At 54.9% G+C, this 16,382-nt stretch overlaps 1 protein-coding gene across 1 annotated transcript; it reads right to left on the bottom strand.

Annotated features, from left to right (window-relative positions):
• Nucleotides 1–664: 664 nt before the first annotated feature.
• Nucleotides 665–16,371, bottom strand: ABCG8 (ATP binding cassette subfamily G member 8). Its single transcript, XM_028516689.2, has 13 exons — nt 16,167–16,371; nt 12,993–13,094; nt 11,642–11,792; nt 8,330–8,568; nt 7,751–7,883; nt 7,369–7,638; nt 4,885–5,047; nt 4,713–4,796; nt 3,583–3,782; nt 3,071–3,147; nt 2,119–2,386; nt 1,082–1,209; nt 665–996 (listed from the first exon to the last, which is right to left on the bottom strand). The coding sequence occupies exons 1-13, from the start codon at nt 16,242–16,244 to the stop codon at nt 859–861; spliced, it is 2,031 nt and encodes a 676-aa protein (XP_028372490.1). The 5' UTR covers nt 16,245–16,371; the 3' UTR covers nt 665–858.
• Between the last annotated feature and the right edge of the window lie 11 nt (nt 16,372–16,382).

Raw genomic sequence — 16,382 nt, 5'->3', positions numbered from 1 at the left:
AGCCCTATCAATTCTTGCATAGTTTTGAAGCAGCTCAGGTACTCATCTGTAGATGACTGGATAAAAAAGCTGTGGTACATTTTCACAGTGGAAATCTACTTAGCCGTAAAAAAAGAGGGAAATCTTACCTTTTGTGACAGCATGGATGGACCTGGAGAGCATTGTGCTAAGTGAAATAAGCCAGTCAGAGAAAGACAAATACCTTAAGGTTTTGTTTATATGTGGAATCTAATGAACAAAATTAACTAGTGAACAAAACAGAAAGAGACTCATAAATACAGAGAACCGACAGACAGATGTCAGAGGGGAGGGGGCTGGAGAGCTGCGTGAAAAAGGTGAAGGATTTAAGCCAAAAAAGCCCCTCACAGAGACAGACATCAGTATGGTGATTACCAGAGGGAAAGGGGGTGGGGGAGGTAGAAGAGGGTAACACAGGGATATATCGTGACGGAAGGAGACTTGGGGTGGTGAACACACAATAAAAACAAAGTCTTGCATGTCCTAGTCAAGCATGTACTTGATTCCTACCTAACTGGATTCCATCCTGTATTGAGTTGCCTATATAAATGGGTATCAAAAGGAAATAAATTAGCAACGTTGTAGGTGTCCCAGGTAAGGCTTTCGCATTCCCAGCAATCTAGGCTCTGACCAGTGATCAGAAATACCTTTTGACTGTCTTTATTCTACTGCCATCCTGTGGCCAATTTGTGCCACTGCAGCACTGTAGGCCGGATGTAGCTGAGCAGCTGACTTCTCACTCTCCTCCTTAGGCCTGGGAAGGAGCTCCTTGGGGGGAGGGGGATGCAATGGAAGGGTCTTCTCGAGTCCCCCACCAGCGGGCAGGAGGCTGGGCGTGCATCACCAGTCTTGACTTGGTTTCTGTTTGATGAACTTTAAGGACACAAAGTACAGGGCCACGAAGCCACCAGTGATGCCGATGAGGATGAGGTAGATGGCGTAGAGCGGGTAGGAGTCCAGGTGCATAGCGCTGAGGATCTGGAGACACAGACATCAGTGAGCTCCTTAAGAAGATGCTCAGATCGATGCCATGTGCCGGGAGTCCAAGGCCTTGGCTACTTACTTCGTCTCCTGGGACAGGGATGGTGTGGCTGCCGACTACCAGGTGGTAAGTTTGCCCTTTAAACTGAATCTGCATCAGCCCTTCGAAACACCACCGGAGGAAGGACACGTGGGAAACCCAGGCAGGCACTGAGGACAGAAAGAGACACATCATTCCCATGGGCTAACCCCTTGCTCCCTGCGAAGCACCTTGGGGAGAGGGTCATGGTAGCTCTGTCCCTGGGTCAGCAAGTCCCCTGAAGCAGCAGGGAGGGGAAGGGACACAAGGTGAAAGGGCAGAGAGGGTACGGGAGACTGAGGGGGAGGTGGGGCCAGGGAGCGTCTGCAGGGCCACCCCATGTTGGTCCCTAACCACTGCAGAGAGTAAGTAATGAGGTGTCCCTCCCAGCACATGCTCTCAGACCCCAAGAGCTGATGCACTGTGCAGATGCAGCAGCCCCAAATTAGACATTTTGCGTCTGTGTCCTGACCCTGTGGAGCTGCAAAGCTGAGGGGAGAAGGAGGAAGCCGAATCCTGCCTGGTGGGTCAAGAAAGGCCTGGCAGAAAGAGGAAACGTGTGGTGTGGGAGCTTCTGAAGAGCTGGGCCAGGCAGCAGGGAGCAAGCAGCCGGCCTCTCCCCCATGGATTTGCCCTTCAAAAGCCCACTCTACACAGGTGAGGGTTGAGGGGGTGTGGAGGGACCAGCGTACAGAGACAAGGCTGTTGCCTCGGCCCAAGATCAGATGATAAGACCAGGGCCAGGGGATAAGGAAACAGGACATTTCAGAAGGACCTGGGAGGCAGAGTGGACCTGGCTCACTGGTGATGCGGGGGGGTGAGGGACAGTCAAGGGTGACTTCCGGGTGTCAGCTGGGGTTTATCAAAAAGTGCCATTCACACCCCCTCGTGTAGCTATCCCCTTGGCACGTAGGTCAGCTGGCTGGGGCACCTGCTGCTTGAATTGGACCTAAATGATGAGTTCTTATCTCCAGGCCAAAGCAGGCCTAAGCCACAGAAGGCCTTAAACGGCTTGACCAGGTAAGGGGAGCAAGCCTCACCTGTCCACAGGTTGTTCAAGCTGATCATGAAGCCCCCTGTCAGGTAGAAGGAGTTGTAGAGAGCGTTGCCGAAGAAAGAGGACATGTGGAAGGTGGGGAGCAGGGCGGCGGCACACAGGGCCATGATCCTGCAGCAGAAGACCACCAGCCACACCAGCAGGAAGTGCAGCAGGAAGGGCTCGGGGCCCGGGCGCAGGTTGGCCATCCAGTAGGTGGGCATCCCGTAGATGAAGATGTAGGCACAGTGCTCCGGAAGCTCCCCGAGGATCTGCGAAGAGCAGCCCTTGCAAGGATGTGGAGCCAACGTCTTTGTTTGCTGCTATTCTTTATGAACTACTAAAGAGAGCAACCTCCAGCAATGCCAGCCTTCCCTCCCGGGGATGCTCAGGCTGCAGCAGGTGGTGGCAGCGGCCGTGCGGGAGACTCATCCCGGGCTCACTGCCGGCTTCGCCCTGCAGATGCCTTGTGCCCCCTTGGAGACAGGTCAGTGCAGTTTCCCCCAGTGGGTATGTGCTCTCCTAAGACCTGGTTTCAAGTTCCCACCCCCTCTGCCCAGCCCTCGAGCTGTGTGTCCTTGAGACAGCCACGTAACCTCTCTGAGCCTGCACTTCCTTGCGGTGAGAATAGTAACCCCTGCCTGACCTGCTGCAGGGCACGTGGTGGGACTGGAGAGGTGAAGCATGCTACGGGTTTCCCACTTTTTCTTTTTTAGGTTTCTGCTGACCAGAAAGTATCATTCTTGGTCCACAGTCCTGGCCTTCTGGTACGTGTTTAGAAAAAATATCAAGTCTCTGACACTGCCCTAGGGAAGGTGGCATCTACAACTGCAGACAGTGACGGCTCCCCGGTTCAGCAGAAGGCTTCTCTGTAACTTCTGTACAATGCGGCGCAACTTTCTCTGCCCCCACCCTCCACTTGGGGTGGTCGCTTGCTCTCAGCCCCGACCAGTCACCTTGGCAAAGAAGTACGGCCCGGCGGTGTACAGCCCGTCTTCCAGTTCGTAGTAAAGCATCGCCCTCTCCGAGTGGCCTGAAAAGGGAGAGCGGAAAAGTGAGGTTAACGTACAGTGTTTCTGTTTCCTGGTCTCTCCCGGTACAAATTAAAAGTAGTTATAGTGCCTAAATGTCTTCTATTTTTAAAAAACTTGAGTAAAATTGTCCTGGTTTAGATGTTTGTGGCTCTGTGACATGTGCATTGCTGTCAAGTATAAATCCTGCAAGGAAAGGAATGCCTACGACTCCTTGGTAGTTTGCCTTCACTTGCATACTAATATTCATGTGTGAGCTTTGAAAACTTAAAATGATCTTTTAAGTCACAATCATGGTGACATTACTCAGTAAAAGTGTTTTCCCTGGGAGCTCAGAGCGCCGCACGCAGGTGGGCTTTGGACCAGCTCGGCGGGTGGCTGATGCCGTGTGCTCTGGCTGCTCCGGGTGCGGCCTGTCGGGAGCTGGGGACACTCACATTTGGCGATGACGTCCAGGATCACGTTGAAGGGGATGAGGGCTCCGATCATGAACAAAAGGGCAGACGTGTCCATGAAGGAGAGCTTGACAGCCCCGTGGCCATAGTAGAGGAACCCAATGATCAGAGACATGAGGCAGGCCTCCGCCCCGTGGATGAGCAGGGTCGGGAGGTCTCGGAAGTCGTTGGAAATCTGACGACTTAAAAAACAAAAGAAAGAGGTGCCAAGGGCACAACAGATGCTGTCTCATGACCTTGGCCATGCCATTCAACCTCAGTAATGCTCGTTGTGCTCATCTATGACCACTTCACAGAGCCACTGTGGATATCAGGCGAGCTCACTGGTGAAAGTGTCCGTCTCACGATCAACACTCAGTAAAGGGTCGTGTTACTTTTCTCATCGAAGTGTCTGTCCTGCGATTTTACCTGAAGAAGCCATCCTGAGGAAATGACTCATGAGGTATATACGGAGGTAAGGAGGGGTGTACAACGGTGTTGGCTGTAGTTACTTGTAACAGCAACAGCCTGGAAGAGTCTGGCCATCAGCACAGAATCAGCAATGGACTCAGCAGGTAAATGAATTGCGGCCAGGTTGGAATGCCTGGCCAGATGGGAGGTAGAGGTGCTAATTAACCCTCCTCCCAACCCCTCCCCCAAATGATTACAGGACAGAGAACTATATGCAAAGTATGAGCCTGGAACAAAGAACAATAGACAGAGTATAACCCCAGGTATGTGCATGGAAACGCCTAGGAAGGCTCACACCAAAGCTGGCCTCTGGCTTCCCCCGAGGGCCGGTGTGGCCAGGAACCCTCCCCTTCCACTGGGGGCTCTCCGGTGCTGTCTGAATTCTTCCTAGTGACCCTACAAGATTTCTATGGTTGCCTGGCCAGCAAGGATATTTTGATTTTGTTTACAGAATAAAAGTTACAGGGGTGCTCGGTGTCACAAGGGAGGGCCAGCGCTATCTTGGTGATGCTGTTTTTTTCCAAATGGTTTACCTCTTTAATTTCACTTCGAATTTCAGTCCCTCCTTCAAATTCACTCTGGATGGAAAGAGCTTAACTTGATACAATTAATCTCAGCATGGGGCAGGGGTGGGTTTGGGTAATGAAGAGGCAGACAGTTACCGGGTTAGCGTGGTGAACTGCTGCACGGGGCCAGGCAGCTCGGCGGGAGTCTGGAGGTGCTCGGCGTCCCGGGGGAGGACCAGGCTGTCGGATGGAGAGTGTGTCATGGGGGTGTGGGGGTGGCCACCCTCGGGAGGACCGTCCCCACCCTGAGCCAGCCGGCCGGCCTCACCTCCTCGAACAGGTGCCCACGCCGGGCTCCCCAGCCTCTGCTCTCCACACGAAGTCGTGGAAGTCACGTACTTTTTCCCGAAACAGGGCTGCAAGTGACTGTGCCTTCTCCGTGGTGGCCACTTCCTGCTCTCTGCTCTGCCTGTCTATGCTGGTCAGGTCCACTGCAGGCAGAGGACATGGGCCATGGGCGACCTGTCCCCAAGTGTGCTCGCAAGGGAGGTCAGCAGAGAGGGCAGAGGGCCGGCTCCACCCGGTCGGGCCTGGCTGCATCTCTGGGAAGCCTGCCTCAGGGCAAGGGCTGCTGGGTCTGGAAAGGGGCCACAGAGGAGGGCCTGTGGGTGCTGACCCCCAGGCCCACACTCAAGTCATGACAGGGACTTGGGACAGGGAAGGAGGCATCGGACCTTCAGGTTCAAAGGCCGCGACACAGTTATGCCATGGCTCCAACTCCAGCTGTCCAAGCAGCTTGTGGTGAGGACTCAGCCTCCCAGGAGGACGGGCCAGGTGAGCTGGCCAGGGCGAGGCTGAGCAGTCTGGCCCCCTGGGAGTTCTAGTTCTCCCTGTAAATTAGTAATTTGGCTTTTCAAGCATCCTGCCCAAATGGGAAGAACATTTTAGCTGGGGGTGCCAGACTCCCACCACCTGTAAATAAAATTCTCACTGCCCCCAGGGAAGGGAGCCGGCATGACAAGTTGGAGAGCCAGGCCCACTGCCTCCCACCCCCACGTTACCCTGTGGGGGAGCCTGGGCCCCAGACCACAGGCCTCCTCTTCCAGGGCGCTGCAGTGCTGGAAAGGCACCCCTCCCGGTCACTGCCAAGGCCTTCCCAGCCCAGCCCCTCCCAGGCCTCCCCCCACTTCCCCCTTGGAGTTGGGGGATTACCCCTCAATCACTCTTCTTCCCTCTTCCCGTTTTCTTTTCTTTTCGTTTTTTAAATATTTTTTAAAATTTGTTTTTAGAGAGAGGGGAAGGGAGGGAGAAAGAGAGGGAGAGAAACATCAGTGTGCTATTGCTTCTCGAGTGCCCCCCACTGGGGACCTGGCCTGCAACCCAGGCTTGTACCCTGACTGTAAATCAAACCAGCAACCCTTTGCTTAGCAGTCAGGCGCTCAATTCACTGAGCCACAGCAGCCACGGCTCCTTCTCCCATTTTCATGGCACCTCTAAGGGATGGATAATGTCTGGGAGGGGTCTTATAAATTGTGGTGCATCCCCTCTTTGTGCAAGGCTGGAGCTCAGAAAGCCAGATTCTCTGGGCACCCCCAGGCCCTGCACCCCAGAGGGAGAGGGTCACCAGCTCCAGGGCTTATAGGCAAGAGCCTTCACCCAAAAGAATAAATAAATAAATAATAAAAAGTGAAGAAAAAGAAAGTTTTTCTCAGGTCTGTTAGGGGCATTTGACCACCCCTGGTAACTCTACTCCGGGCTTCCTTCAGTTTCTCCCGGTGGCCTCTGCCCCCTCATCTGAGAACAGCTGGCCTGAGGTGACACACTGGCTGGAAGCCAGGCTGGCACCTGCGCACAGGGTGGGAGGGTGAGCTCTGCGTGAGTTCACACAGGTTGAGGGCTGGTGGGTGGAGAGTGTGCCCATCCTCCTAGGGGAGGGTTGGAAGGTGGGTGCTGGGAGGAGGGAGCGGGCTGTAGGGCCAGGAGGCAGGGTGGGGGCGGGAGCATCCGCTGGGAATCGCAATGCTGCACCTTACTGCTGTGCAAGGGGGTTAACTCTTTGGGTTCCTGCCTTCTCATCTGTGAAGATGGAGATGACCTTGGCCTGGCAGGGCTTTGAGGGTCCAAGGGACACCCTCTTGTGATGGGGTGCCTTTGGGTCCAGTGTCTGCCCTCAAGGAGATGGTCCCTATCACCAGGTTTACAGCGAGTCCCTTGCTGCACCAGGCTGTCAGGGGAGGAAGGCTGGGGCTCCAGCTACCTATGGGAAAGGCAGCTGCTCCCCAACCCCATGCACCTGTGTGGCCTGTCCAGCAGCCACCGTGCTCCGCAGCATCAGGGTCTGGGCACCTGCTTCCAGAGCAGGCACCTGGAAAGGCAGCTGTGTCCACAGGAAGGAGGACAGCAGCCATATTTCCCCTGAGTGCCAAATGCTGAGGGATGACCGCAAGCAGAAAGGCATCTCTGGTGCTGACGGAGCAATTTTCCTGTCTAGAGATTCGCTGGCTGAGACCACCACCAAGGCCCTGAGCTGGCCTGCACCCTGGCCTGCACCCTGTTTCTGTATAGAGTCTAAATAAAAACCACAATTCTAGAAATTGATCCAAACTCTCCTGGGTTGTTATGTCCCCTCTGTGTCTTATCTATGGTGCACACTAGGGGGGCTATGCCAGAAGCTGCTTTTTTCATCTCCAGTATTTGATGCTTGGCAAGCTGACGCAGTCTGCCCACCCCTATCCTCAGTCCTGCTCTCCTGAGCCTTTCCACCAGGCCTTGGGGAGCCCCATGCACCAGCTCACAGGCCCGGCTGGCTCACCGTAGAAGTCAGCAGGGTTGCTGTAGCGAGGACAGGGGTAGCCGACTGCCGTGAAGTACTGGACCATGTGCTGGGCTGCCCCCAAGTAGATGGTGATGCCAGATGACATCAGAAGGACCAGGTCAAACAGCCTGAAGATGTCCGACCGAGGCTGGTGGAGGGAGATGAGCACCAGCCGGTTGCCTTTGGCCAGCCTGGACAGGGTTTTCACTAGGTTGTGGGCCGTGAAGCTGTCGAGCCCAGAGGTGGGTTCATCCAGAATGAGGATTCCTTCCCAACAGAGAGAGAAGCCTGGTAAGTCCCCAGGTCTCTGGCTGGACCAGGCCAACCCAGGTGGGCGACACAGGGCCCCTCATGCCCACCCGGCACCCGCCACCCTCACCTGGGTTCCATAGAAGCTGCACCCCAATGCTGACTCTCCGCCGCTCGCCCCCCGACACCCCCCGCACATAGGTGTTCCCCACGCGGGTGTTGGCACACTGCCGCAGCCGCAGCTCCGCGATCACGTCGTCCACCTGAGGATGAGAGGAGTTCAGGGCTTCCGAGGCCCGCTCCGTGGGCTTCCCTGACATGTTTTGCCCCAGAGTATAAAACACCTGCCCCTCTGGACGGGTGTAGAGCTCCAGCCTTCATTTCCCTGGCCCATGCTTTGTTCCCTGACCTGCCCACACAGCCTGAGCAGTCGCCATGGACCATGTCCTAGGTTGGGAATGTGGCCTTGTCTCAGGACAAGACAGGTGGGCTCCCTGCTCACACGAAGGACTACGAAACAGGTGAATAAACACTCATCACACATTTTGCCTCCTGCCGTGAAGGGAACCAACTGGCCCGAGGGCCACGGGGCTTTAAAGGACAACGGAAGGGCAGGGCTGCACATGTGGTGGGTGGTGAGCTGGGGCCTGGGTCAGCGAGGGCAGGGAAGGATGTCATGGCTTTTGGGTCACCGGGGTCGGTTAGTTACCCTTTTGTTGCGCTGGGCCTGGGAGAAGGCTCTGGGCAGGCGCAGCTGGGCCACAAAAGCCAAGGTCTCTCGGACGGTCAGGTTGGGGAGCAGCTGGTCGTGCTGGCGCACGTGGGCCACACACTTCCTCACCAGCTGCGGCGTGCTGGGCTGCCCGTTGATCCAGATGTGGCCTGACTTCACTTTGCCGCCATGGCCTCGCCCGGTGATCACGTCCAGCAAAGAGGCTCTCCCTTGGCCTGCGAAGCCACCAGAGACGTCCTGAGATCAGGGGTCCTGAGGGGTCAGCCTGGACGCCACTGCTGCCTCCACAGTCTCTGGCTACCCTGGGCTGCTCTGTCCTCGCAGAAGCGACCTGTCCTAGGGAAGCGGCACAGCACTCAGCCCTGGGTGGGGCGGCCCCAGCAGCTGGGGCTCCGGGCCTGTGCCCACAGCCAAGCAGGGCGCCCTTGGGGTGCTGGCGGCTCATTGGTGCTGTCCGTGGAGGCCAGGTCCACCACTGGGAGAAGGATGGCCTGCCTGTGCCTGCAGGGTCTATCCCCTCCCTCAAAAGCAAGGCTGGTGTGAATTGCCCTGTGAAGCGTCACTATTTTGGGCTGACAGACGTGCCAGTAGTGTCACCATTCAAACTGACTTTGTGGGAAGGACTGATTTGGAGAATGAATAGGGCGTCTTTTAAAAATGCAAAAGTGCATCTATTTTCAGGAATAAGGGAGGAAAAAACAGAGAAGTAACAGATGTGGAAATGATTTAAAAATGACAGCACCCTGTACACGTGCGTTCTGAGTTCCTCCCCACCTTTACGTGCCCTTATTTTATCAATAACACTTTTTACTCTCTCTAAAAAAAGGGGGGGTGTCCATGGCACATAAATTAACAGCATCCTCTTCTGAATAACACAACAATTGCTATCGGTCTGGGGAAGGGTGTGTCACTTCGTGCCGGGTTCTGGAAGGGGTGGGGGGGGGGCAGGTCTGAGATGCCTCGTGCAGACAGAGTGGGAGGAGCTCTGTCCACTTCCCCCAGGTGGGGTTCTGGTTTCCTTACTCTAAATTCCTTTTAGAGAGCAAATTTGCCAAGTTGCTCCCAAATCAGGAAGGTGCCCTTGTACGTCATGTAGCAATGCTGTGCCACAAGCCAAATGCCGCTTGCAGGCAACCTCACGGCCCCTGTGCAAAAGACAAACATCGAGAAGCTTCCCCAGGGAGCTGTCTGCAGAGGGAACACAGGTTTTCAGCACAGAAAGCGACCTTCCCGCTGCCTCCTGAGTGCACCTCCTCCCAGATCCCTGAGAACTAGGGGTCTTGTGATTTGTTCCCTCTTTGTGCAAGGCTCAGAAAGCCAGATTCTCTGGGAACCCCCAGGCCCTGCACCCCAGATGGTGAGGGTCACCAGCTCCAGGGCTTATAGGTAAGAGCCTCCACCAAGAAATAAAAAGAAAAGAAAAAGAAAGGTTTGCTCAGGTCTGTTATGGGCATTTGACTCCTGGTAACTCCACTCTGGAGTTACTTCAATTCCTCCCGGTGGCCAGGTTGGCAGGCGCCCTCTGACTCCTCATCTGGGAACTAAATGGAGCAAAGTACCAGGAGAGAAGCAGGAGCGGTGAGCCCCGGCCCCAGCCCCATGCTCTGCTCAGCCTCCATGTCAGCTCCAGGCTCTGGGAGCACAGGGCGCCTGGGCACCATTCGCAGGGACTGTGGGACTCCCAGTCAGGGAGGGGAAAGGCCGAGTTTCCTAAATAAGCCTTTGTGAGGGGGTGGTGGCCTTCCCAGCACCTCGGGAGCCAGGAGAAAACACCCGGGACTCAGGACCCTCGTGAAAGGGCTGGAATCTCACTGCAGAACACCTGTGAGCTGCTGACTCAATGGATGTAGCTAAAAAGCCTGAGGATGTTTTGTTTTATTTTTTTAGTACTATATCCAGAATTTTTTGTGTGTGAGAATGGAGTAACAGTCATAGGAAGTACCATGGAAAAACCTTTCTAGGAAATCATCTTAATAATTTCAGCCAAGTAAACCTGAAGCTAAACACACTGAGCCGAGGGTCAGAGGACCCGGAGGCTGCGTGGGCCACCTCCCCACAGCCTCTCCTGAGCGGCACACCAGGGAGCTGACAGCAACCGGGCTGTGCATGGCATGGCGTGGTGAGGGTTAACCACAATGCTGCTAAGGCTTTGTGGAAGCACCAGGTAAGGCCCCCTGTGTCTCCTAGAGTCTTAGTTCATGAAGAGGAAGCAGATATAACAAGAAAAGCCACAAGGAGTTACAAATAGAAATAAACCTGGCTTCTGAAGTAGAGACTTATTCTTGTTTGGATCAGAATTGCAGGGACCGGGCCATGCAGGTGGGACTTGGCCTGTGGGGCTGGGCCAGTTACAAAGTGCAGTCACACACAGCTGATCTTTGGTTAGACAATAAACAGAACTTCCCTATCTGAAGATTGTAAAAATCTGGAGCAGCTGTCCAAAAAGTTGGCTAGTCTGGAAATGATTAATTGAAGGGGCCAAAGTGCCGTTACACTACGCACTACTCGAGGCAGAAACGCCTCACTCCGAGATTATAGTCGGGAGACCAAAGTTCCAACTCCAGGTCTGCCTGAAACGGATGTGCTCAGGCTGTGTGTGTTTGTGTGCGTGCACGGGTGTGTGTAGGGGCCGGGGGAAGATACTCTAGCAATAAGGAGGGCTAGATAATGAAAAAACCCTCCTCTGAAGTTGCTTCCAAACAAGTAAGGAGAAGGACAGGTCGAGGACAGTGACGGGAACTAACTCTGTTCTCCAAGTCCCCTGCAGCCCCTGCGTCCTGCAGTCCTAAGCCTGGCCTGCGGACGTGGCTGCTGGAGGGAGGCCCTTGCAGGACCCGGGTCTGCGCGAGTGGTGGGAGGCCGCGCTCGGACTTGGACGGGCTGTGTCTACTCGCTGTCTGACCCTGCGAATCCAGGAATCTGACTGTGGGGAACCATGAGCGGTCTGGTGGCGGAGGAGTCCCCTGAAAAGATCGTTCCATTCCGAAGCTGCCCGCTGACCCTGGGAAGGTTCCTGCCCTGTCTCCACACAGGCGTCATGGACAGAACCTCTGGCTGCAGCTGCAAGGGGCACAGCCCTCCTTCCACTCCAGCTACTCTCAGCGACCACCTGAGAGCTGGTCAATGGTGGAGCAAAGAATCGAACCCAGGTCTGTCTGACCCAGAACCTGTGCTTTCGGATGCTTTGCCAGAGTATTCCACTGGTCAGTAAAAGGTTCTACGAGAAGCACCCATTTGTCCAAGGGCCATTCTGCATCCCATTGCCCCAGGCTCTGCCCTCAGTGGTACCTGAGCTCCCTATGATGGCCAGCATCTGCCCACTCCTCACTTTGAAGCTCAGGTTCTGGATGCCCAGCTCACACGAGTCCTTGTGAGATGTCCAAGGCATCTTGAACTGAGCCAGCCGCTCAAACCAAGGCACCTGGGAGGCCGCGTCCACCTGTGGAGAGACATCAGCAGGCTCCTCAGAGAGCTGAATGGCTCAGGAGCTTCAGCAGTTTCTGTGCAGCTTGCTACCCCCTGCTGACACACCGCAGGCCCCTGGGGCTCCCCACCAGGCCCTCCTAGACTCGGAGGCTGGAGCCCCCCCGCCCAATGAGAACCTGAAGTTGCCATGTCCAAGACTGAAGACAACACGTGGAAAACACGTGTAATAGCAGAACAGGAAAAAAAATACAACATGAAGTAAAATGATGTTGTCCTTACTCAATAATTGTAATGCACTAATAATGTATGGAATGTTTACTATGTGCAAGGCATTGTGGTAAGCCATCTCTATGCATTATCTCGATCTCCATTGCAAACTCGTTACACAGGCCTAATTATAATCCCTGCTCTACCGATAAAGCTCAGAGCAGCTAAGGAGCTTGCTCAGGGGCACACGGTGGCGGGTGGCAGCGCAAGGAAAGGTTGTGGCCTGGCTCGTTGGCTTGTCCCATTCGCCTCCGCAGGGAGCCAGCACTGGGCCTTGGAAGTTCACCATCCCAGGTCCCAGCGTATGCCACCTGGGCCACCTGGGCCTGCCCCGGGGAGGCATGGGAAAGCGGCTGTTTGGATCTGACGGAGGCGGGGGTGGTTCCCGACAGTCCCTGAAAGACCCTTGCACTCTGAGTGTTTTTATAAGCTCCACTGACAGCACATTTTACCAAAACAAGGTACACAGGTGAAAAATGTCTGCACAAAGTCCACGGCTTGGTCCACAATGTCACACCACCGTCGACGTCTTTGTTTTGACAACTGTGCTGCCGGGAAGCAGGATGTTGCATCAGGGGAAGTGGGACAAAGGGTAATGGGAACTCCAGGAAAATCTGTGATAATTTTGCAACTTTTTCAAAAGTCTAAAATTATTTCAAAATATAAAATTAAAAGAGTTTTAGAGATTTCCCCCACACACACACTGGGTCACACGGTTTGCTTCACAGTTTAGCCAAGCCCTAGCCTCGGTTTACGCCTCAGAACCTCCTGCCGTAGAAAGCGCAGATGGAGGATGTCTCCGCCGTCCTTGCACCCATCACGCGGGGCAGCCACTTGGACCCAGGCTCCGCGTCTTTGGGAGCAGATGCCCCCTCCCCTCCCGCTTAGGGGACTGTTTGGCCTTCCCTGCCCGCTCTTCCCACCTCATTCTTAGGTGTGCCTCTACCTGGTAGCTGAGGCCTTGGACTTCCAAGGTGTTGGACTGGCCACTGTAGGTGAAGTACAGGCTGTTGTCACTTTCGGAGGAGAACAAGCTGTCCTGGAGGCCCTGCAGGGAGGCACAACCAGGTGAGGGGCTCCTTCGGGAGCTGCTGAGGACACAGGATGAAGCAGAGGGGGAGACCCGACCAGCGAGAGCAGAAGCTGGCGTGGCTGCGATCCTGAATTGGCAGGACATGAGTTTGGAGAAGTGGGGTTCCCAAGAAAACAGGAACGTTGTTGGGGGCGCATCTACTCTTCCCTGCAGAGAGAGCTTTAGGAGGTGCCACTGATGCATAGCTCTGGCCCCTGAGAACCTCTACTGCAGGCCGGTGGACCATGAACCCAAGCAGCCCTCGGTGGGCAAGACGCACTCTCGGGTCGGAGGGAACTTCCTGAGCCTCTGTGCTCTGGGAAGACCTGAGCCGGGAACTGCCCTCCAGCTGCTCTTCCCTGAACCTGACTCAGTGGCTCCTCATGCCAAACAGCCTTCACACACGCAGCGTGTGAGAGACCAACACCGTGTCGCCGTTACCGTAGGGGGGTGGCTAGGCACCGAACAAATCAACGTTTTGTGGTATCAGCCGATACCTTTGAACGGCATTAACCATCTGCAGTTCTGAATTCCCTCTGTTTTATCAACTCAATCATTTAATCATTGAGGGAAAAAAAAAAAAAAAAAAAAAAACAACAACCCACAAAGTCATGTCTAGTAAAGTTTCTGTTTGTCAATGCATTCAAATTGTCCTCCATTTCTGCAGTGCAGGGAAAAGTGTGTGTTCGAGAACGAACTCCTGTTGACAGGAAAAAAGCAGCAGAGCGGTGTGGGCGCCCTGCCCCCAGCTTCCCCTGCCCCTTCACCAGGACAGGCCGGGGCAGCCCAGGCCTGGCCACCATCGAGGGACTGTGCCTTCGGGAGCAATGCAGGCAGCTCGACTTTCGGGGAAAAAAGAGAACGTATGGCCTCTGTTCCATTTTGAAGTATTTTCGTTGGCTCCCAGGAAGGATTTGTTAGACGCTTCCTGAGGTTTTGACAAACTCTCTGTATTTTTCAAACACTTAAATATCTATTCGGCTGACATCTTAATCAGTATGACTGTCAGAACATCACTCGAATTTCTGACAGGTGACACCCAAAAAAGCAGAAGCAGGTTTATTTGTAGGTAACCAGCTCGGCTCCTGCGGGGCTACACTGTAATTTCTCCTTCTATTAACTTCTGATCCGGTTCCTGAGTCAGAAGCGTAGGGAGGAAAGAACCGGGGAGCAAAGGGCACACTGTCCTCGTCCTAAGACCAGGAGCACCCCTGCGTTGGGCCCGTAGGGATGTGCTGAGGGCCCGCGCCTGGGGAAGCTCACAGGGCTGGCCCTTGGCTGAGGGGCCAAGCTGGGCTGTTTCTCAAACATCCAGATTGGATCTTGCACAGCTCTGGCCCAAGGCCTGGGCCCCTCTCATCCTCCTCTGGTCATAACCCTGCCTGTGGGCGGAGGAGTCTGGGGGTGAAGGGCACAGCCACTCCAGAAACCCAGGACCCCAAATTCCCTGTGCAAATGACCCCACCCCACTCTTAGGGCCCATGTGAGCCTTGTCCTAGGCCTGACCTCCTGTACTGCCCGACTGGGCACCCCAGGCCAGAGGGGCATTTGTCTGTGCAGAGTGTGCATGGAATGTGGGTGGGCAGGAGGGGTGTGTGAGGTCACATGTGAGTGGGGGCTGGGCACGGATGGGGCACAGGCTGTGGTAGAGACCGAAAGCTGGTTTCCCCTGCCAGCACATGCTAGTTGTCCCTGCAAGAAGTGTTAGCATTTTTATTCTATTTTGTTGATTGATTTCTGGAGAGAGAGAGACAATGATTTTTTTTTTTTGCCACTTATTGATGTATTCATTGGTTGATTCCTATTTGTTCCCTGGCCAGGGATCGAATCTGCAACCTTGGTGTGTGGGGACAACACTCTAACCAACTGAGCTACCCAGCAAGGGTCAAAGTCCCAGAATTTTTGAATTTGCCCTTGGCATTCCAGACTGGGGGAAAGGTATATGAAGGTAAGAGGATAGAAACTATTTTTAATGAACAGTTCTTAGCTTGATGAATAACTGTAAAATATCTAAATACATGGTACACAGCCCTCACCATTTCGTTCACCCGGCACCCTGAGTAACAGAACTGGAGGAGGGAGAACTGGAAAGAATAACAGCATCCCTGAGTGTCAGCTTCAGGCAGTTCTCTGCCTCCCGAGCCCCGAGCTCCAGACCTTCCAGGCGGAAAGTTAGCTATCCCTGAGCTTGTATCCCATTCAGGCCATGAGCATTGCGGCCTTGGCTCCGGGGAGTCACTTTTTGTGGGGGACTGGCCCCATGGGGTGTTCGGTTCCTCAGGCCTGGCTGAAGTCAGCAACTGAAGGCCAGCCTAGGCGCCTTTGGCCTTCCCTGTCGTGTGGTCCCTGTCATGTGGTCCCTGTCTTTCGCTCCCTCTCCCCCAGAGCAGGCAAAGACATAAGGGTAAGGAGGGGTGAGGCAAAGGTGGAGGGTGGGGATCTGTTGTTTCTCAATTTCCCACTTAGCATCCTGCTGCAGACCCCACCCACAACCCAACCTTAGTCCAAGGCCATTTCTCCGGCAAATGTTTCTCACATAAAATGAGGGCAGAAACCTTGAACCCCAACTTCTTGGCCCCTGGCTGGCCCCTGTTCCTTTGGTGCTGCCTGCGGTAGCACTATTTTGAACAGAAATTTCAATATTTGCATAAATGCCACCTGCCCTCCCATCTCACCAGTGTACTGTCACTGAGCTTCTGAGCCTGACAGCCACACAGAGGAGACCCCTCGGAGTCCTGGCGTGTGTGAGCACATTCCCGTGGTGGAGTCTCATGTGTAAAAGCTGGGACCGCCCAAGTCACCAACAAGAACATCATTTCCCTGTAGGCCCACACCTCAGGGCAGGAGGTGACCTCGGTGGCCCCCACTAGGAGTCTCAGGGACCCCTGAATTGGCCCCACCCCACCCCACCCCAGCCCTTCGATGCCCAGGAAATGAGTCCTGTTGCCCATGGCCCTGGGGCTCGGGCAGGACACAGCTTCCTGAGGGAGGGACGTGAGGTCCGATTCCCCCCACCCACCGGGACCGAGGTGCCTCCCCAGCACTCACCGAGGCATCTTGGGGAGCAGCCCTGTCCCCAAGCCCCGTGTCCTCCGGGGCCATCTCAGCCATGGGGCCCAGCAGCATCCTCGCCCCTTGCTGCCGATTCCTTTAGACCTGAGCTGTCCCCTGCCAGTGCCAGTGTTTTCTCTCTGTCCCAGAGCTGAGCAACCTCTGGCCCCTGTTTGGTGAGCCACCATCTGTCTCCCAGCATTCCTGTCTGGC

The sequence above is a fragment of the Phyllostomus discolor genome, chromosome 6 (assembly GCF_004126475.2).
Source record: "Phyllostomus discolor isolate MPI-MPIP mPhyDis1 chromosome 6, mPhyDis1.pri.v3, whole genome shotgun sequence".
NCBI lineage: Eukaryota > Metazoa > Chordata > Mammalia > Chiroptera > Phyllostomidae > Phyllostomus > Phyllostomus discolor.
The sequence above is the reverse complement of the archived record's forward strand: the minus strand, read 5'-3'. Positions and strand labels throughout refer to the sequence as shown.